Source organism: Xiphophorus couchianus, chromosome 11 (genome assembly GCF_001444195.1).
Source record: "Xiphophorus couchianus chromosome 11, X_couchianus-1.0, whole genome shotgun sequence".
Lineage (NCBI taxonomy): Eukaryota > Metazoa > Chordata > Actinopteri > Cyprinodontiformes > Poeciliidae > Xiphophorus > Xiphophorus couchianus.
This window is the reverse complement of record NC_040238.1, coordinates 1,714,933-1,738,086: the sequence shown is the minus strand read 5'-3', so window position 1 is coordinate 1,738,086 and position 23,154 is coordinate 1,714,933. Positions and strand designations below refer to the sequence as shown.

At 41.0% G+C, this 23,154-nt stretch overlaps 1 protein-coding gene across 3 annotated transcripts in view; it reads right to left on the bottom strand.

The window, feature by feature from the left end:
* The window catches only part of gfra3 (GDNF family receptor alpha 3), a 56,231-nt gene that overhangs the window by 11,726 nt on the left and 21,351 nt on the right, over positions 1–23,154 (bottom strand). For all 3 annotated transcript variants that reach the window (XM_028032158.1, XM_028032160.1, XM_028032159.1), the window contains 6 exons: positions 17,429–17,725; positions 12,026–12,097; positions 10,346–10,700; positions 9,709–9,818; positions 8,014–8,148; positions 4,892–5,028 (listed from right to left, as the gene is read on the bottom strand). In XM_028032158.1, the coding sequence (XP_027887959.1) occupies positions 4,892–5,028; positions 8,014–8,148; positions 9,709–9,818; positions 10,346–10,700; positions 12,026–12,097; positions 17,429–17,725 (1,106 nt within the window). The remainder of the gene's footprint in view (positions 1–4,891; positions 5,029–8,013; positions 8,149–9,708; positions 9,819–10,345; positions 10,701–12,025; positions 12,098–17,428; positions 17,726–23,154) is intronic.

Below are 23,154 nucleotides of genomic sequence, written 5' to 3'. Positions count from 1 at the left end.
ATATTGTTGCCATGTGGAGTTAACAACTGTAAATGAGCATTTGCTGACATTTTATTGTACAAAAGTAATATTTCTCTTGATTTGTGAATAATTTTTAATCCAACTTGCTGTCAGTGAGAAATACTCAGTGAGTTGCTTTTTTAACTCAGTGCCTGCGTAGGGCATGTCCAGTGGGTGATCAGACAAAACGAGCAACAACTGGACAATCCCTGCACTGGGGACAATAAGGCTGCCCCAAAATGTCTAATTTTGTCACAAGTCATAATGCCTCAGATGTTGCAAGGTATGCTGGAGCGTGCCATTGGCATGTTGGATGCAGCGACGTCCACTAGAGCAGTAGCTGCACAGCTCAATGTCCATAATCAGACCATTGGCCATTTAAGAGTTTGTCTCCAACAGACTGGCACTACTGCAAATCAACCTCATCCTCGTGTGACCACTCCAGCATAAGATCGGCACATCTGGCTCGTCCATCTCCGGGATCGGTTAAGACCAGCAACACACACAGCTGATGAGACTATTGGTCTGCACAACAGACGCATCACACCTCAGACTGTCTGTAACCACCTAAGAGAAGCCAACTTGGACAAAATCAAATTCCTCAACCTGACCCTTCTCAGGTTCAAAGGACTGTCAATCCGCTACAAATGGCCACAATGTTATCAATGCTGATATGAAGATCAGTAATTACTGAAAATATACTTTGAGTTAGTCTATATATTGCATAACCCAAATATTCATAAAACTCTTATGTTTGACATGGGGCATTTATATTTTTGTTCAGTGTACTCGGTAGTTTAGTTCAGCGTTACAAGAGTAGTTAGAATTTGACTGAAGACTGAAATGTTTTATTGACTTCTGCAGTTTTGGGGAAAAAAAGTCGCCTATATTTATTCTCTACACTGTTGAAACCAGAAGTTTTTATACTCCCAATAAAAAATAAAGATAAAAAGAACACTTTCAAAAACTACATTTCTGACATTTTGTTCATTATTGTGCCATTCTGCAAATAGAAATAAATGTAGCAATGCTAACCCAAAATAAGAGACGTTTGGTCCGATTTAAATTCAAACAGTGAGAAAAGGTGTGTATGTGTTTTTATTCAGTATGTGTAAAAAAAAATAAAATAAAAGCTTTCCATTTCCTATGTACAGAGCCACGCTCCATCAGTGGTGAACTACATCTATTGTTCTGAAATACTGCACCTCATCAGGCAGGTAGTCATAAAACAACAGACTGAAAGACATCTGGCTGTTATTTCCTGTCCCTCAACTTTACACTTTTGCTCTAAATTAGCAATTTTGTTAATAATTGCCTTTGGCACTTAATAGTTAATAGTTATTCATAGCCAACCCACATCCATTGTTGTATAACATTCTCTTGCGGGATAGAAAGGTCGCGGTTGTTAGCATGCTATACTCTGTCACAGTAGGAAGGGTGCAGGTTTGATTATTTGTAAGAGAAGATCCTTTGGCCGACTTCAGAAAGTTTTGTTTGCAGCATGAATTAAATGTGTTCCTTTTGATCACGGCCTTGATGGAAATGAGTCGGTGCAGCATTGAGCCCATTGTTAGTGCTGGGGAATCCCAGCTGTTTATCCTCAATAATATGCAAAAACATCTGGAGCAGCTCAAGGCTCATGCTAGGTACTGTTAATTATATACCTCTCTGTCATTCTCAGTGAAACACTGCCTTTGTTTCACTCGTGGCTGACTTTATGCAGGTTCCATCTCTGACTTGTGTTGTTATTTGTTTAATTATTTTTGCTGTTGAACATCTTGTCAGACAGTTACAGAAGACGTAAACAGGCCATTGAGTTTTGGCTATAGACACACGCCGTGGTTTAGTGTTTCCTCTTTTTGTAAAATAACTAAGACTGTGAACGACAACATGGTAACGCATGCGATTAATCGGAATATTTTAAGGTATTAACATTACATGGCACTGATTAATCAAATGACCGATTCTGACCTAACAGCCTCCCTCCTGCTGATGGTTATCCAGTTCACAGCAACGCGTTATGGACTCAACACATGGGAAGCGACAAATGATAGTGAAAAGTGAAAGGTTTCCATGACAGCAGACAGCGACAAAAGTTGAATATTTTCAACTTCCTTGTGTCGCTTCACTAGCCCGGGTGTGAACATCTACATGTACCTGAATATAAAAATCTGGAGAACTGAGGATCTCTAGACATGTTTGGTTTGAGACAATAAAACATTGTTTTGAAAATGTGCAGACAGCAGGTGGTTTTAGATATGGGCTATGTGGGCAGTTGCCCAGGGTGGCATCAGAAAGGGTTGGGACACCCAAGAACTAAAATGTGATCTGTCATTTGGCTCTTGAACAAGTTTGCTTCTACTTGTTGGATGTGTAGTGCAGTAACTGAAACTTTATCATGGTCCGTAGCACACAGAGTAAGTTTCCTTTAGTTGCTGTTCAGTACTAGGAGACTATATTAACTGCTTTCTGCTACAGGAGAAAAATCTGATAATTATCTGCATTTTAATTTTGTTTTAGGGGGATGCAAGAAGGCCAACCCACAGACACTCCATCCAGGGTGTCCTGACCCGTCCCCCGGCCCGTCCCCCGGCCCGACCCCCGGCCCGTTTCCTGACCTGTCCCCCGGCCCGACCCCCGGCCCGTCCCCCGGCCCATCTCCTGACTCGTCCCCTGGCCCGTCTCCTGTACCTCCTCTGGGACGTTTCTGAAACATCTCCTGATGGAGGTGTCCATTTAAGTAAAACTCTGAATTTAAATTCTAAAATGCAAAATTTGCTTTCTCAGATCAGTAATTGTAATGGGAAGGTTTATTCTGATTTAATGGTAGACAGTGAGGAGAATGTGTTTTTTATACAGTACCTGTCACTATCTGCTTTCTGAAGCCATCACAAACATTCTATTAATTAGTTATTGAGTTTTCTGCTCTTTGTTTTCTCTTTTAGAAAGGCAATCTCTAGGACTTCTGAATAGGAAACAAACTCTAAGAGAAAAGCAATTCTGCAATATTTTGTTTTCTGTTAAAAGGGGGAAACTTATCTGCAAAAGAGACAATTAACAGGTGTTCCCCTACCTTCTCACATTTATCTATATCCACTGTGAAAATGCAGCATTTACAGCACAAAAAAGTTTCAACTCTCCTAATTTGAAGCATAAACTTTAAATTCCTGAGACAAAAAAAATCCATTCATAGAAAGGACTGAAAGCTTTTCAAAGAGACCAAATGAGCATCTGAGTGACAGACTGATGAGGAGATGAGGAGCAGCTATACCCACTGGAGGCTTTAGGAATTTGAAAACAAAAACAAAATGAAAGACAACGGCAAACAAATGCAGGGACTGAAATGAGGATAAAGGAATTGAGGGAGGAACGAAGGAAGGAAGAGGAAGAGGATTTCAGGGGGAGAAAGAAAAACAGACAGGTGACATATGGGTATGAATAAATTCATACTAATGGAGCAGTCCTTCCAACAAACACCTCATCTAATCTGCTCACTGGGAAAGAGACACAGACAGACAGGGACGGGATGAGAGAGCGAGCGATTGGAGCAAAGTTGGAATTCCCTCCTGTCTGCCGGCCCAGATTATCTCTGGCAGCGCGGCACGCCGGGAGCCGGAGAGTCGGGAGCCACGGGAGATTGTGGTCCAGCCAAGGCAGCAGGAGCCAGGCCAGTGATTGGATTGGACCGGGTTGGACAATCCGAGCTGGACAAGGGCAGCCAGGAGCCAGGGCTCTCAGACCGTAGGTGTTCCTGCCGCACTTCAGCATGTGTCTGTGCCCACGCCACAGTTTGCACATTAACAGGCTGGCAGACGGAGAGCAAACAGGGCTGGAGTGAAAACACCACAGGGCCAGAACTCAGCCGTCAGACAGAGACTGGTGGAATCTGATTGGCTTTAAAGACAAAGACAAAGACACTCTCACAATGATTGTTTCTCGGCTAACACGAAATAAACAGTGGGAAAGAAATGAATGGCATCCTGGGATCCTGTGTAAAGTTAATCACAAGTCTCCCGTTCCGTCCAGCAGCAGACTGTGTTTGGCAGGTTGAACTGCTGCTGTAGTTTATAGGAGGAAAGATTTCTATTTGTTTCATAAATAAAGCCATCACTATTCATAGCTTGTCTGTCCTGATTTTGCCATGAGAGTAACTCAGACATGCTCCCTGAACATCACAAACATCATGCGCAACAAACGATAATTATTTATGATTTTTTTGATGGTACGCTGAGAGCCAGGCTTTACAGAAGAGTTTGGTAGAGGAGTCAATTCACTAGAACCTTTTGATAGGTTCCTGCTTTAACACACGTCAGGTCATGAGTGGCAGTGTGTAGAACTTCGCTGTATGCTGATCCAGATCATTTGATCCACATGTGTTGACCAGTGGTGGAGTTATGTTCACACAGCAACTCAACTCCATTTTTTTTCTTTTTTTTTGCCCAAATTTATTTTCTCTTCCCCCCCACAAAAAAATAATCAGATTTGTGTCACTTTCATATACGGAACTACTGTAACTCTAATATGCATCGGATTGTAGATTGAATGGTATGGAATGGATTCTTCTGTCTGCAAACATTTGAACTGAAGAATCTTTTAATTAATGAATTTATGACGGTGTTATTATCTTCTGTTTTTGTTGTAACCTCTGTGTGCCGCTGCCAGTCTTGGCCAGGATTCTCTTGTAAAAGAGACTTTCAGTCTCAGTGGGGTGATCCTGGTAGAATAAAGGTTAAATAAAAATCAAATACATTCTCAGGTGGCTGTGGTCACTAATCCCCGCAAATACCAGAGCTCCACTATATAGGATTTATAGTCCATGTATGCTGGATTCTAGACTCTATAATCCCACCAACATAACTCATTTGAAATGTGAACACGATGATATACTCACATCATTGTTGAGCTCAGGCAGGCGGTTACTGTTCAGCAGCTCGTCCTTCTGGACCAGTGGAGACGGTCTGGGAGCGGGGGGCTGACTGGGGTCAGAGGGCAGCGATCCTGGGCTTCCCATCCAGCTGATGGCGTTCCCTGTTCACACACACATCACCACATCACCTCTGAGCAGATGTGGGAAAAGAAAGCCCCCAGCCTTCGGAGCCTGGCAGCTTAGTGGGAACAAAGATCACCGATCCCAGATCTTCAGATTCAGGGTTGGAATGAAATCAGAGCAAACATCCTGGTTAAACGTTAGCTCTGATGGGCAGAGAAGGGAATACTGGGTGTTTGCTGCGTTGGGGCTAACGTTGGTGGGTGTGTGTGGGTGTGTGTGTGTGTGTGTTCGCTTTTCCAGCCTGTGATGCAGCATCTGAGTGGGTGTGAACCAACATATCTATCTGGCAGGTTTATTGTCGGAGCCATCGTCAGCTTGATAAATCAGTTTTATGGGATGTGTCCTGACGCATTGATCTGGGCTTTAGTGTTCGGACAAACAGCTCAGCGTGTATCGATAAACCCACCTGACAGCCGCTGTGATTGACTGACAGCTGGAGGACTTCATGTTCCCGCTCCCCTCTCAGAGCCAACAGGCTCCTCGTGGCGGTGAGAACCTTTCAGATGCTAAGACTGGAGCATGCCACTGCCATAAAGCAGCAGAGTGCTGCTCACGCTGTGAGGACGGCTGCAGGAGGCAGCCACCCAGTCGCATTCAACTGCCACTGTGTCAGAGTCATTTTTTCATTTGCTCTCTTTGAGCTCTTTCTTTGGTTCTCTTAGGCAAGACAAATAAATCATGTTTTCTTAGCTCCGATTAGCCAAATCACTGCTTTGAAGGAAACATGGTTTTATAGTGAACTATTTTCAAACACGCCTGCAACACCACGCAGAGCGTCATGGGAGACTGAGAAGCGTTTAACCATGTGAAATGATTTTCTTCTCTTTTTAGGCTATGTTTCAGCAGAAACAAGCCGAACAGATTTCAAATTTCAAATGGTGATTTCAGTTATTAAGGAAAAAGGTTATTTTTCAAATGTTAAGTCACAAAGTCTACACTCTCCTAGACTTCCTGCTAGAAAGCTGAATTTATAGCTCCATAAATTGTGACAAGTTGAAAAACTGCTACCACCATGATGTTTTTAAAGTTAATGTTAGTTGACCCAGGATGTAACAGGACTCCCATCTTTCAGAAAAGGTTCTCTTTTGCCTCATCAGTCTGGGTCTTAACAAGTCAAATTTGTGACTATTTAATGGCTCTATGAATGAAATTTAAAGCAAAACAACCAAAAAAAAAAGAAAAGCAGAGGGAATGATTGGGGTATCGTGATGTATTACAATCAAGCATAGCATATGCGTCACAGAATTAGACACATTCAGGTTTGTCTGTTTATTAAGTGATTAATATGGTTTATAGTTCAATAGCTGCATGAAGAAAAGCTTATAAAAGACATCTAGTGAAGCCATGCCAGGGGAACAACATTTCTGGGCTCTGTCCGTGGCTCTTGGCAGCAGCTTTGTGTTTCTCAAACTGGCTCTCGACAAGCTAGCTTAAAAGTTTTTGTGCACAGAATCCTACTAGCCTGGTCTGGGTTGGGAACAGAAGTGAACCAGTAGTGAAAGCAGATGTTGTCCAGACAACTGGAGATAACTTTGCAATTAACCCATGACAGACATGAAAAATAAGTTCATCTCTCCTGTTAGCTAACAATTCCCACTTTTCCCATTATAATGGATGGTAGTGGTGGTTTGAACTTCCTCCTCTCTGCTCTCCACCATGCCTCCTTTCCAACTCCTCTAAGATTTCTGGATGCAGAGAAGCTATTTTGGCTTTTCCAACCTTAATCAGCTGCTCCCTGTTGTAAACCACCCAGCTGCCAAGCTGTTTTGTTACAATGCACTCTGTTGTATCATAACTAAATAGGAAAGTATGAAAAATATAAAAATCAGTCCAGCTACAAACTATCCAAAACAAGAAAGAACAGTTGTCAAAATAAATCAATTTTTCACCCAGAAAGACAGGAATGAAAGTTTAAAAAATAAAAATATCTCAATGAAAGTACAGCTAGAGTGCTTCTCAATTCCAGTCCTCAGGCCCCCCTGCTCTGCATGTTTTAGATGTGCCTCTATACCAGAGCAGCTGATTCAAATGACTGCATGACCATCAAGTGCTGCAGAAACCTGTTGATCACCCAAAGATTCAATCCAGGTGTGTGGCAGAAGGGAAACACCTAAAACATGCAGGGCAGGGAGGCGAGGACTGGAATTGAGAAACACTCTAGACCAGGGGTGGGCAACTCCAAGCCTCGAGGGCCGGTCTCCTGCAACTTTTAGATGTATCTCTACTTCAACACACCTGAGTCAAATAATGAGGTCATTAGCAGGACTCTGGAGAACTGGACTGCACTTAGGAGGTGAGTCAGCTGTTGGATCCAAGAGTGTTTCAAGGGAGACATCTAAGAGTAGCAGGACACCGGCCCTCGAGGACCAGGATTGCCCACCCCTGCTCTAGACCAACGTGCGGCCACCCTGAGCGGCACAATCCTCGAATTCAGAATGAATGGATGAATGAATGAATGAGTAAATAAATAAATAAACAGAAATTAGGTAGAATTCTAGAATAAATCTTTAAAGGAGGCCAATACTTTTTTGTAGTAATATTTCTGGTGGAGGATTAAATGTACTATTAGGCATTTTTAAAATAAATGCTATTGAGGCAATATTCTTTTCTTTCATGTTTTAAAAATGATCAACAATAAATTTATTTGAAGGATCTTTCTTTAGCAGAATTTTAAAAACACTCAACTCAGGGAATTCTCTCAAAATTATGGAATAATACCTTCAATATCTACTACTGAAGGTTCCTTCAGTAGTAGATGTAACATGTTCAAACTGTTACTCATTGGCTGGACTGCGGAAAAATTTGGCGTGAGATCAGCAATTTAACTGTAAAATACCACAGTGGCATTACGATGTGGTATCACCCAAACGTGAGACCTGATAGGAACATGAACCTTTGACGGGACAGATAACGTGAATCTGGGACGAACAGAGAACACCAATCAGCACACAGAGCAAACTCACGTAGGCAGCTGTTGTGGGTGAAAAGCCGCTGCAGTCGCAGACATTCCTGCCACTGGTTGCCACTGCCCTCACAGTTGCACCACAGCGACACGTCAGCAGAGTTGTTGCTGATGTAGTTGGGAGTCATGATGGTTCCTGCAGGTCAGAATATCAGCTCAGCATCAGGAAACGTGTCTGCGGATACCCTGGATGTTTCTCTGAACACGCTGGATTCAATACACACACTGTAATCTTGATTGTTTAAAATCAGAGAACGGGGATTCTGAGTGTCTGACAGGGTGTGAAGAGTTATGTCCGTCTGAAAGCTCTGAGTCCGATCCAGAACTCGTCCATCACCAACAGAGCTGGCAGAAAGCCACTCAACACTCGGCCATCCACATGCATTTGTCAGCTGTCATCTCTCTTCACACTCTATCTGGCCTCTCTTTACTGTGCTGCCCTGGCCATCTATCTCACACCCATCAACTCTCTGCTCTGCTGTTTTCTTCTCGCTATTTTTGCACAAATTCATTTGGCATTGCAACAAGAATGTAGCAGTTATTCTGGGTCAATTAAGCTTTCCTGTTTTTTTGGCATCAAACTTTAATCTTGAGTTTTCCAAGTCAGCATTCCCATGAGACGAAGTTTTACTGCTTCTAAATCAAAACATTCCCTAATAATGAAGCCCATTATTGCCAAAAGTGAGAAGCGGGCTCTACTTTACCGCATTAGATCACATTTATTCAATTCACAACTTGTTTTGTAACAATACAAAAAATAATAATCTTGGCATATTTGAAAGTTAATGTTGAAATAAACAAGCTAACAGCTCAACATGCATTTCTGCGTCCCAACAGATGTTTCACAACAACGGTACGCATCACAACTGCTTCATTCATAGTGATGCTTTCATCAAGAGAAACATCCTGCTGGGTAAAATACTCCTGGACTGAGGCTGATTAGCAAGCAAATAATCACATAAAACATCATTAGGAAAAACAATTCTAATCAAGCAACCCTTCCATAAATTTGAGTGTTAATAATTTGAAAAGAAAATTAAACTCACAAAATTAACTTAATACAATTTGGAATAAAGCTGCAACATATAATGTGGAAATAATGTCAACACTTCCAATATGGCGGAAGGGGAGCGGCTAGCCAGCACCTGTCAGGACGTTTCTCTAAACATATCGATAGTGAATATGTCAGTTTTCTTTCTCAGTTTAACCTGTGAGATAAAATGACAACCAGCCTTTATGTTATCACTGCATTAGCAGAGGCAGCCATGCTCAGTGGGGTGGGAGCAGCCACAGCGTTAGCCTAGCAGTTCCTCCACTTTACTTTGAGAGCATGGGAAATGTTAAATACAGACTGAAATGTATCAATATCATTTTGTTTCCACTGATATTTATGTGGTGTGCTGCCATAAGCAGGTTATATTAGTGAAGCATGTTTTGTTTTGATTTTTTCCAATACTAATCTCATACATGTAGGGGGCCTGATTGTCACTGGGTGAGAGTCAGAGAAGAGAAGAATTTTAAAAGACTGAACCTGGACTTTTAAAAAAGTTAGTGTCCGGTTTTCTCTCAGGTTTTTCGGCTTGAAAATCCACCTACGTCATGTTGACTGTGGAGCTCCAGATTAATTACTGCCTGATTCTTATACTGAGGCCAAGAAACAACATGCACATGTGATGTGTGTTCTCTGTGTCGGTACCTATAAGCCCAGCATAGGCTCGGAGGCAGAGGCCTGTTGAGTCTTTCAAACATCCGCTGGCTGTCAGATGAGATGGTTGGCAGTTACTGAGGAAATCAGCGAGCCTGGACCTGGCAAAAACACAAACAGCTCCACATCAAATGGAAAAAGTGGGCAGAAAATTTAAGTGAATGATTTTAGGTGTGTCTGAATTTGGGTTAGACAGAAAAGTGTTTTTAGTTCAGTAACATTTTTCTCCACAGAGTTGACAGATTCCTATTTATGTCCAAATTAATGTGTCTCCTTTCATTTCTGTGTTGTTTACAGAACCGTTTCTCATGTCAGGAGGAGGAGGCAGCAGCAGTGCAGGGGCAGATGCTGTTTTGAAAGCTGATGTCAGCTATTACACTTAAAGTTTGTCCAGAGTGAATAAAAGGGAAAACATCTGTGACATCTATAATATCGCCATCACCTCTGAAGGAAACATTGTGTTGAGCTCATATTCTTAAAAAATGACAAATGAAAAAAAATGTCTGCCCTCTTTACCAGCAACTAGAAAAATGTAATAATTGTCGACACCCTTAGACAAACCCTTAAAAGTATGTTCGCTGTAATTTGCAATGCTATAAACTACCATTTAGTTAGCCGAAGGTCTAACCTGCAGAGGTCGTCTCGGCGACAGAAGCTCTGCTGGTGGAGGCAGTTAGGCTGCAGACTCTCTGCATCCTGGTAGGAGCAGGAGGGTACGATGGTTTTCCTCCTCCTCTCTCCACACAGGGTGTTGGTGCAGGGGCAGAACAGGACGCCCAGGCTGTATTCCTCTGGCACCCGCTCCAGGAAGCGCCTGAGGGCCCGGTGGCACTTGTACTGGTTGCATCGGCTGGTGTTGGGCATTGGCTTTGTGCAGGCCAACACGTATTCTGATCGAAGAGCACCGCACTTCTCATACAGGCCGCAGTCCTGTGCTGCTTTCAGGCACTGGTTCTCACCATCCAGCTGCATGAAGGATGAACCTAGAGGGGTGAACATGGAGAGAATATGACAACAGCAAGCAGCTAAATATGATTTAAAAAAAAACATGAAATGATATTCTGTATCATATATCCTGCTTCTCCATTGTAGCCTGTTTGCTTTGGATGTAAAAACACACCAAACTGAAACCATTCTTGCCTTTTTGCTACATATTTACCAAATGAATCTCAATATATTCAAACTTAATTGAATTATGCTGTATAAACTTCATTAATGTTTAGATTTAGCTGTTTCCAGATACACATTATGTTGGGCTGTGGTTGCCACTAAATACATTTTGTGTTAACTTGGACCAGATGTACATATGTACCTTTACAGTAATGTTGCAGTTGTTATTAATATATATGCATATGCTGTCTATTGCTATGGTTTCTCAGTTTTGTTTGTTTTTCTTTTTTCTCTCTTTCTGAAGGTGCAGGAACAAACTTCTTAGGTTTTCAGTTGTATTCTCTATATCATGATTCAAAAGCTTTTTTACAAATAAAAACCTTAAAAGTGCGGTGTGCAAAAGAATTCAGACATCTTTTCTCTGACTGCAACCAATTGCATTCAGATGTTACCTGATAACTGCTAAGCAATCAATCAATAAAGTTTATTTGTGAAGCACAGTTCAGCGACAATGCAGTGCAAAGTGCTTTACATCATAAAAATACAAAGTCATAAAAGACACCATGCAATCAACAATTGAGAAAAGCAGAAACAAACATTACATTTTTATCAGTGTCATCATCTAAATCATAAATACACATCAAATATGTTGATGAATGTTTCATTTATTATGAATCAAAAGCAGCTCTAACCAGCTGGGTTTTCAGTCTAGATTTAAAGGAACTCGGTGTTTTGGCTGTTTTTCAGTTTTCTGGTAGTTTGTTCCAGATTTGTGGTGCATAGAAGCTGAATGCTGCTTCTCCATGTTTGGTTCTGGTTCTGGATGCAGAGCAGAACCAGAACCAGAAGACCTGAGAGGTCCAGAAGGTTGATACAACATCAGCAGATCTGTAATGTATTATGGTGCTAAGCTGTTCAGTGATTAATAATCTAACAACAGTATTTTAACGTCTGTTCTCTCAGTGAAGGACTGTAGAACTGGGTGATGTTCTCTGTCTTCCTGGTTTTAGTCAGAACACCAGCAGCAGCGTTCTGGATCAGCTGCAGCTGGAGGATTGATGTTTTAGTCAGAACCTGTGAAGACGCTGATCTCTAGTTTCCAGCTGTAATAAGTGAAGCTGTGTTGACTTGTTTCTGATGACTGCTTTTAGTTAAGCTTTAAGTATTTCACTTCATATACAGAAAGTGAGCATCTTACCGGACATTAAAGAGGCCATGCGAGAGTCAATCATGGAGTCATCATAGGGTGATATTTCCAGCTCCTCCCTTCCTGTGGAAAAAAGAGAAAAATTTTAAAAATTGGCAAAAGGATGATCTATATTCAGCAAGAACAGCATCAGGTTGGAGGGAATAAAAGTAGAACAATTATTTGAGAAAACTGACAGAAAACAGAAAAGCATCAGTTCGCCCATCTTCCCATCCAAAGTGCCCCATTATGAATTATAACAACATTTAGTCTTCCAACCACAGTACCACAAACCAAAACAAGTATGCTGCTACTTTAAATCAACTAGGAAAAGAGAAAAAAATGACTTCATCCATCCATCCATCCATCCATCCATGTCAGCCTGATTTATTCTTATAATTCACATGGACTACCACATGGACTACTAACCCTAACCCTAACCCTATACCCTACAGATTACACCTATAGAACATAATGAATATCACTAAAATTCAACAGAGGCATAGGTTAAAAATAATTCTGAGTTAAATGACTAATTAAAAGGATCTGAACCCAGTGGAAAATCATCTCAGAATATAAAGGAAGCCTAAAATTTACTCAAATACGTAATCTGTCATGGAACCTTGATAGGATGTCAGTAATAGCTGAACTTGGCTTAACTCTATTCTGCTCTGTCACCAAAATAAACGACCCTGAGATTTATTTAATTAGATCTGCAAATTAAACAGGATTGTGTATTTTCCAACAGCTCTCTGCACTGAGCAGACTGAACATGTTCTTCCCAGGAGCTAATTGGGAGAACAAAGACCTCCTTCTGCATTTCCTACAGAGCAGAGAGCTCCCCAAAGGCAGAAACATCCAAAGTGAAAAATGCTACTCATTGACTTGGTTTTATGAGTTTCCTATCATAATTTCGTACATGTGGCAGAGAGTAATCACTGGTGTAGATAAACAGACATTCATTGTGCTGGCTTTGATGAATTGCTAGCCTCTAAATGTTCCCTCCTGACAGTCATACAGCCATACTTTACAGATATAACTCCTGCACTATGGCTTCATTCAGTCCTTTACATTGTAATGCCTACTGACCAAGTAAATGCTGGCAAAATGGAACACTGACACTGGGACACTGAAATCAGTACATTCAGATTCAGAGTGCAGATACTGACTTTACAAGTGTTGAGTATTTCTTCTATTTTGGTAGCACCATCTCACAGATCTGACCTAACACAGGCAAAGCAATGTATGGACAGATGTCCATATATGTCAGTGTAGAAGAGCCTTACTGTCATGAACATCTTTGTTTCCTGCTTCAGTCTTGTGCTCATTATGGCCATCAAAATCTACATGCCCCAAATGTTGGGATCTTACTGCTAAATGTGAGCTTGTCATTACATCACTTCAGTTAGCTGGGCCTCAGAGTTCTCCCTCATACAGTATTTTCTTTAAAGCAAGCCTCCTTATGCACCTCGCCATTCAGCCAATGACTGCTGGAGATAGGAATCGGCCCCCAGTGACCTGTAAGGATAAGCAGTAAATACAATGGATGGACATTGTTTTTCCCTCTCTGCTCTTGGTTCGATTTGTGGTCATTCTGGACAGATGTGTGTTTGAATGTGGCGTGCCTGGTCAGCTCTGCCCCAGAAATCTGGGCTGCCCTCGGTCACTCTGCCGGAGAAACTTGGCTGACCCTTGTTTCTACTCAGAGTTCAAAAACTGACAATGGTCATATTTTGGTTAAAATAGTACATCATATTATTCATACTCATTTTTATACATACATTCATTATATCAATGAATTCACTACTGTGGTACTTTTCCTTCAATGCCTCACTCTTCAGAAGGTTTCTGTCAGGAACGCATCAAACCAACCTAGAACATTGTTGTTCTTGTTTCTCCCAGTGAGCATACAGCCTGGATGACAGGAAAACATCATATGCAAAAGAGAGACATGGAGGAACAGAAGTACACTGTGCCGCTGTGATTTAAAGCCAGATCAACACTTCTGCCTCCTCATGTAAGAGAATATACTGTACAAAGAAACCAACACAAAAGTCTCAGCAAATTATAAAACTTTACGAGAGTTAATCTTCAACTTGACTGATCCTGACAGGTAGAGAAAATAAGATGTCTACCACATGAAGACAATTTGTACTGACAAATCTTTAAACTGACCAGGAGTATATTTCAGCAGATAACAGGAAGGCTGAACGTATTCCAGCAAATTTGATGTTTTATTCCTTTGAGCTTTGAAACTCTTTTGACATGAAACATTCTGGATTTGGAAAAGCTTATGTAAAACCTGGTAAAACCTTGTGTCATCCAGAAGGTCTGTACACTTGGCTATGGAGAAACCATTGGTTGTTGAGATGTGGATTCTGAAGTTTTAAATGACTGGATCTGGTTTTATCCAGTCACTAACATTTGTCTCGTGATGTATGGAATGTGCCAGCTCAAACATTAAGGACGCTACGATATGAAGCTTACCAGAGGTTGCATATGCTGTGACCACCAAACTTTTATCTACAAACATGTTTTTTGTAAAAGTTACATACTGCAGTTTTAAGATTTATTTGTTGATTCCAGTAAGAAAAAAAGAAAGAAGCATGAAAGGAAACAAAAGCAGAGTGACCCTGATAGTCAATCTTCAGATTCTGAAAGACTGTTTACGCTAAATGTTTTATACTATTCCAGTAACAGACACCATTTGTAAGAAGACATAAAATTAATTAACACATATGCTAAAGTTCTCTTAGATAATATTAGGAAAAACACAATTAGCCTGCGACAATTCACTGTTTATTACAAATCTATAAAATTCAGTAGAACAAATATAAATTCAGAAGGAAAATGCAAAGTAATCATAACCATGTATTTACTGGCAATTTCTTTCCAATTGTGAATCCCATTAGCAGAGCCTCGATGGGCTGCTGGACAGGCTGTATTGTCCTGCAAATTATTTAAACACAATTCAAAGAACAAACTCAATCAAGAATCCGATGGCATGTAAAATGTTTATGTATGTAAATCCTATTCCCGGCCATATATTTATGGTAATGAAACGCTGGAGCGGCCTAGCAGCACTGGGAACTGAAGAGTGTGTAATTACACTAATGCTCCACTGACTAATAGGCCACAGGGGAAGAGGAGTCTGCCGGCTAGTGTTAGCTCACTTACTAATGCACACAATACACCAGCACTTCAGATGTGCTGGTGAGCCTCCGCTCTTTGTGTTCTGAGCGGAGGCTCTTCAAGACGACACTTGAACGTATGGCCATCTCAGGATGTTTAGGGTCAAATGAGAAAGAAGACTGTTAGCAGACAGAATGAGAAATCTATGGAAAATAAACTGACATAAGACCATGTCAGGTTGGGAGTAGGAAAGCAAATAAACATAAAAGCATCTTACACTGATTCCTCTGACTGACCCACAGGTCAGGAAGTTCACACCACTGAGATAGATTTGTAAATGTACAAAATGTCAGACTCAGAGGTCACACAGGTCAGTGAAAGACTTTCCCTGCCCCTCCAACTTTGTATGAACTTTTAAAAGTAAAGACCCTGGTAATGATTGGGGTTGGGATTGTTTAGTAGAGGTAAAATGATGGACTCGGTGAAGTCTGGGTATATTGATCCTGTTTCAGTTGAAAGTTTCTTCCTGTTAAAAGACTCATTGATCTCCAGAGATGCTCGCTGCCCAGAGTTCAGAATGAGACTGCAAAAATGTAAAGATCTTTGCTTTCCTTAGACTGATCACATTTCACTTTAATAAATGTGAGTGGCACTTTAATATTCTATAGATCAGATTATTAGGTAATGCTCAATACACAACCGCTCTCACTTTTACAGTAAAACAGTCCTGATCTGCTAGAGTTGAACATTCCCCTCAGTCGTGTCTGAGGTGCTCCAAGCCGTCAGTTCTTAAAGTTGTGAGATGGGTCAGTAACGCTCAGTTTGACTGATATGGGAGAAATTTGGAGGTTAAGTTAACGTCCCGATGAATTTGTTGACTTCCAGAAACAACTTTTGCTTTACCACAGCTACTCCTCTTAGGAGTGTTTCTATAGGAGAGTTTAACTACCGTGGGAATGGTTTAAGGAAATATAAAGATTAAACAGTGTCAAGATGTCATCCACATGAATGACAGAAACCAATGATTCTGAGCAGAACAACACCAAAGCCTTAACTTATATTGTTTTCATAGTATCCTGGTGTCATGTCTTCCCTAGATCAGTGATGCACAGCCAGCCGCTGAACAGATCCAGGGAAACATTATCTGATGAAATTATTTTCTTTGTTTGGATCAATGTGGATTTGATGTTCCTGTCACAGCTGTACATAAGAGGTGGATCCTCTGTGGCTGGTTGGGACAATGTGCTTACCTTTCCTGAACACCAAGCACTACTACGGTCCAATGTTTGAAGACAAGTTAGCATGTTTTTCTTTCGGGGAGGGAGAATTTGAGAATGTCAGCCTTCTCAGGCCAACACAGGGGAGCTGGATCCATCCATCCATCCATCCATCCATCCATCCATCCATCCTACAGCCTTATCCCTACTAGGGTAGTGAGGGGTGCTGGTGCCTATCTCTAGCGGTCAACAGTCGAGAGGCGGGGTCACCCTGGACAGGTCACATGTCCATCACAGGAGCCTTGGCGGCTTCAAAAGGTTATAGCTTAAAAACCATTTACTTGTTTGTGTTACCGCTCCTCCAGCTTGGAGTCCTTTTGATAAAATATCGGAGAAAGTTCTGGAACAGATTCCTCTCCTGCTTCGGCTCACGCTTTTTTTGAGAGACAGAAACACAGCTGGCTCCTTAGAAAGTTCTGGATTGGGAACTAAAATCTGCCAATTACTGAGAGAAAGGTAATGCTCTTTTGAAAGCAAAGTTGTCTAGATAACCGGGTCTGGCTAATTAGTCTGCTAATATTAGCTTTCAATGTTACTCCATGAGAAGCAGAAGAAGATGCAGAATATTCTCTGTAAGAAGCAGAGAATATTCTGCTACTGCTCTTTCATATTATACAGTAGTCTTCAGTTCACTCTGTACATTTATTTAAGAATCTGTTTTACTGACCTGAAAACACTCTTAGACTGGTTGATTCTTTAATTTCCCTGTGGGATCAATAAAGTATTTTTTTAACTGATTGATTTGGGTAACCTTTTACTTTGTTGTCATTGATGAAACAAATATGTATTAGCTAAATTACTCTTCCTAATTTATTTGTGTGTAAAAATGTTTGCTAATAATGAACACAGATGCAAATTATCCTATGCTACAATCTGGTACAGTGAACCAAATGGTGACATTTCTGTTTGAACTGTATATTGTCCCTTCCAAATAAAATTATATTTATAAATATTATTATTATTCTGTGTCCTAACTCACTGCAGCCCCAGCAGGGACCTAGCTTACCTGGCAGGAGGCGAACCCTCCAGTATATGCGGAGGCACCGCTCCTCCTTCCTGAAGCCACGCTGGCACTTGCAGGCCAGAAGTGACGGGTGTTTGGCCAACAGGGCGTCCTGTCTCTCCAGGCACTCAGATGCTTCTTGTTCCCCTAGCGGTGCGACTGCCGCATCGACCGCGCACAGCTCCAAGCCTCGGTAGAGCGCCTCGCACTGCGGCTCAGTGGAGCACACACGGTGAGCTTCAACGCAGTCGGTCACAGGAGCTGGGAAGGGGAATATCTGGGATGTGGAGAGTGTCACACCTGAGAAACAGAAAAAAAGGAAAAGATTACATTAGTAATTGAAAAATGGAGCGGTAAATATCAACAACAAGGCCTTGCAAAGGTAGAGCCATCAAACTCACATTCAGTGTGATGCTGTGTGACAAACAAACAACATGACATCTAACCTTTTACTATATAACAGTAAGAAAGTCGATGTTGGAAGTCGGACACCGGAGGTCCTGTTTGCAGTTTGTCACATACCATGAAGTGGACACAGCAAACATGAAAAAACTTGAGCTGCCCTAAATGGGACTTTTTAATCAACATGGAGGGGAAAACTCACAGTGCATCTCCATGGACACACTGTCATCACTGTATGATGTGGCGATGTTGAACTTCAGAGGACAATCCTGGAAGGAAGACAGCTAGAGGCTTAAAACCTGAGACTGGTGTTGATGATCAGCTTCCAGAAGAGCAACAAACCCAAACATGCAGGTCATGGATGCAGGGATGAACAGACAGGAACATTTGAGCCGATATTGATATCAGATATTATCCTTATGGTCAACAACTGATATTTACAGACGTTATTCATATGTGACATTTCACTGCCCTTCTGACACCTTAAAAAAACAACCACCCTGCTGACTTCACCACTGCTTCTCTGCTTCTGTTAAACTCCCACAATTCTTTGCTGCATCACTATCAAACAAATACCATATGACCGACCTCCTCCAGAAACAAATGCCAACAAGATGGAAATAAATATTATGTGTTAATATCGGCCCACTCTTATTCATTGGGCCAAAACTGAGATGTTAAAAAAAATGACTAATATCATCTGATACCGACATTGGTGCTAACATATTGTGCATCTCTAAATATGTTGGAGTGGTTCAGTCAGAATAGATCTGCCAGCAATAGGTAGTCTAAAACACCAGTTAATCTGTTCATAAAATGCATTTTTTTCTTATTTCAAAATATTAAGAACGGACAGTTCTTTTTCTGAGAGACCAATTAACCTAACAGTCATGTTTTTGGACTGTGGGAGGAAGCCAGAGTACCCAGAGAGAACCCATGCATGCACAGGGAGAACATGCTAACTCCATGCAGAAAGTTTCTAGAACCCAGGAAAATCTTGCTGCAAGGCAACAGTGCTACCAACTGCACCACTGTGCAGCCCTGGCTGTGTTTTATTTTTGCCTTTCCAGGTTTACTCTGCTAGTAGAGATTACAAAGGCTGGGCCACTCAGCTGGTAATTGATGGATTCTTCCTCTTTCCCTATGCTGACCTAAAGATGATGAAGGTCAGCAGTGTCAACATGAATTGCTTCTTGTAGTTAACTGTGAAAGTGACACCAGCCACCCTAATTCAATTGGGAAAAAAAAAGCAGAGGACTCAGTTGTAAACACCAGCTTAGCGCAAAACTATTTAACCTTAGGAGCAGCAGTCAAACATCAAACATTTCTGATAGTTTCATGTTCATCCTTTTACCATCAGATATCACAGCCATCATGTAAATGTTTGTTTTAGTCCCCCACTTAGCCTCCTGTCACACATCTTCACCCTCAACTTCACAGAGCATCCTCCTCTTCACCATCTCCTCCAGGCTGTTGTTTTGGATGGACATAGCTCATCACCTCCATCCCCTCACTCCTCCACCTGTCTGTCATTCACATGCAGCTGTTCTGTCTTTACTCCATTCTTATTTTCATACCTCTGTATCTTCAGCCTCTCTTCTACCTGACTTCTGCTCCATTCATCTGTTTCACACATACCACACACCTCATCACCTCGGTCTCCTTGTGCAAGTCATGTACTAATATTCTAATATCATTTGCTTTCTGTAGATGTAAAAAGACAGAGGGCAGCTAAGAAAATTTCTCCATCATCACTCTTAAAGCAAACATTGCAAGCAGGTTTTGCACTACCTCTACACGCGTTCCAAAGCTTTAAAAATGTGGCATGAAAAGCAAACATCAAAATAAAATAGAGGGAAAACCTTTTTTATCATAACTTAGGGTTGAATAATTTTTCTTTTTATAAATAAAATATGTCAAGCCATGGCAAATGGAGGAAAACTGTTTATTCAAATCTAAAATTTAAAATAACAGAAGCTTGTTTGTCTGTTAAACAATAAAAACAACCTTTTATGGATAGAATCTCCAATGAAAATGAACAAAATATGTGTTAGAACCCCTTAATATTTCTTTTAAAAAATTGATCAAAATGTGTGAAGCCTGGGAAACATATTATGTTGTGGGAGAGAAGGTAAATGTAGTCTGAAGGCAAACATTTGTCTTCCATGGAGTGCAAAGTGTTTGTATCCTGGTGGGACAGTCAGACAACATGTCAAAGGGACCAAAAACAACTTTAAAATGCTGCCTGATATACAGCAATCACATTTTGTTAATTGATTAATATTTTATTTTTAAATCAATTTACCCTGCCCTGCTTCAAATTCTGTTAGATTATATTAAGGCAGAGACTTTAATGTGTTAATTTCAATTTCAATTTTTTTCAATTGTTTTTTCCTGGTACACCCATAAATCAGAAAAAAATGCAAACAATGGCAGTAGATGAAAATGCTGCTTCTTTTGGCCCTCTGAGGGTTCATTTCTGTTTACTATATTTGTCTTCAAGATGTGCTAAAAGGAGTTAGCCTATCAGAAAAGCTATTCAAACCTAAAATAGAATCTCAGTGCTAAACATGTAGCAGCAGCTAACGCTAACATTACCGTCTACAGTCCACATTTCTAAAGAAGTTCCTTGAGTGATCAGGAGTTCCTGAAACTCTGGAAATATGAGTGGATAAAACAACATGTTGATCTAATCTGATGGTTGAATGATCCAAATAACAGAATCAAAGCAATAAATATTGTTGTTGTTGAGCTCATATGTCTATTTATGCAGTAATTTCACAACAAAATATTTTTTGAATTGAAAATGTTGCTCATATTGTCAGTATATAGCTTTTTAAAATTGGATTAATTATAATTGATTAATTAAATTATGCCCTAGCTTGGTTGTCCGCAGAAAAGGTTTGACCTGTTAACCTGGAAAATGAATTCAGGAGCCGTATCTTCATTTACCGAAAAACTTTCAAGATTAAACAAGTTGTAAAACTCATTGAAGAGTGAAATAATCTACTTAAAACAAGATAAGTTTTATTTCTTGTTATTACAAGAAATTTTTATGTTACAACAAGATGCAAAACTTGTTTTAACAAGATATAAAGATTTACTCCTCTGATACTTTCTGACTTGTAAATGCCTAAAGGGGCCTTGCTCCTTCTTCCCACATTGTTTCTTCTAGATGACGTAAAAATTCCAAGACCTGTTGCTGTTTTACTGTTACAACCTTTCTTGTTTAAAAGAGAAGATATTTTGATTTTAATGAGATATAAATCTCACCATAACAAGTTTTTTTTAATTTCATTATAAAGAAAACATTTTCTCATTTAATCCCTGTAACTGCAAAATGCTTGTATGTAAGTGAATGGGTCCATGAAGACACCGGTGTGTTTCATGACAGCTGAGAGGTTTTAAACACGGCTCCTGAATTTATTTCCAATCTCTGGCAGCTAAATGTGCTTCCGTACATTAATAAGTGTAAAAAAAGGACCAGAGAAACATTTCCAAGACTTCTGACCTCGTTGGCTCCACATGAACAGCTCAGCTGCTGCCTGCCACGTGTCAGGGCTCAAAGCTCAGGGCTCCTTTTGGCTTCTCCAATCTGGGATTTTACATTTTGTCAAACATTAATGACTCCAAATTTATTTAAAGATTTTATATTGTATGGAATTCAGAGTTCATCCATCTGGAATGGTTTGTTCCCTACTATATGGTTGCCTTTATTAGCAATATTAAACATGAGGAGGCTTTCTTCTAAAGATTCGATATGTGGCAGTCTGGAGGCTGTGAAGAAATGTCATCTGGGAGGCAGAAATCGAGAAATAGAAAGATAGATGGAGAGAGAGAAAGAAGTACTGCAGGAAAGAGAAGAAGAAATGGAGGCAGAAACAGAAAACCAGAGTACCAATGTGAACCTTGATGGGTTGGACGCGCGCACAGCATGAAGCACAATCAGCATGCACAGCCAAAAATGATGTTCTTACACTCGCACGGAAATGTTCACCCCTACACACCCAAACACACACATGCAGTGGCAAAATAACAACACAGAGACGTCGCACACACAACTACCCTGAGAAGGACCCTTTTATGTGCTTGTCCTGCTGGGAGGGAGACTAGGAAGCACAGAACCCATCATTATTACCAGAACACAATACTGCACAACCACAGGGGAGGGGGCAGAGGGGGCAAAGCAATCTGTCTAAGACACACACCCGCACACACACCCCTCCACACACACATCTCAGTGTCAGAATAAAGTGGCTGAGGGAGCATAAACAGCTTAACATTCAGTGCCGGATCAGTAGACAGTATGTAAATTGAATACTGAGTGTGCTGATGAAAGACTAACCACACACATAAAACATTGTAGGTTGAACAAACAGCCTTTGTGCAGCACTGCATCCTGACACTCCACCACAGCTCAGTTTGTGGACTCTCGGTAGAACACCCTCAGCGCCGACGGCTTGACTCTGAGCCGCTCTCTGACCAGAGGCGGTCCCGTCTCCCCGCAGCAGCACATGGTCACACTTCTGCAGAACGTTCACTCATTTCTATCGGCGGTGTAAAGGAAACACAGCACTGATGTCCATGTCACACACTTCAAGCTGGGAGCCTTTCCAGCACGCACACACACACACCCCCGCACACACACACAGCAGCCAGACTCTGATTGAGACACTTTTGCTCAGTTCAAGCTTTGCTGGGATGATAATTAGAACTGCTTTAACTCTGCTGCTTCCTATGGAAGCAACTGGTTACAAATATCTGCAGTGCTGGTTAGAATTATGGAAGTAAATTCTAATTTACTTCATATTAATTTGGGGTTTTCAAATACATCTATGAACTATTCTTGTTCCATTATAATGTCATATAGTTATTTGATAACTATATGACATAGAACTTTGATGATTTGTTTACAGCTAGAATTTTAACCTACACATGGTCAAATACATGCATACAGCCCAAATAAAGTCTGAGTGAATAAGTGGTACCTCATGTAAACACTTTTTGTATGAACCAACAAGCATCTAGTGCAGGGGTGCCCAAAGTGGGTCCTGGAGGGCCGACATCCTGCATGTTTTAGTTCTCTTCCTGGTTTTACGCACCTGGATCAAATGATGGTTCATTAGAGGCCTAAGAAGAACATTGACCTGCTGAAAAGGTTGTTGGTACCACCAGGGAGAGAACTGAAACATGTAGGATCCTCAAGGGCCAACGCCGGCCTTTGAGGACCGACTTTGGGCACCACTGATCTAGCATAACTCTGGCTGGACATGTGTCATCTCTTCTCTGCAGGAGTTTATTTTAAATCAGTTGTTTTCCTCATACAG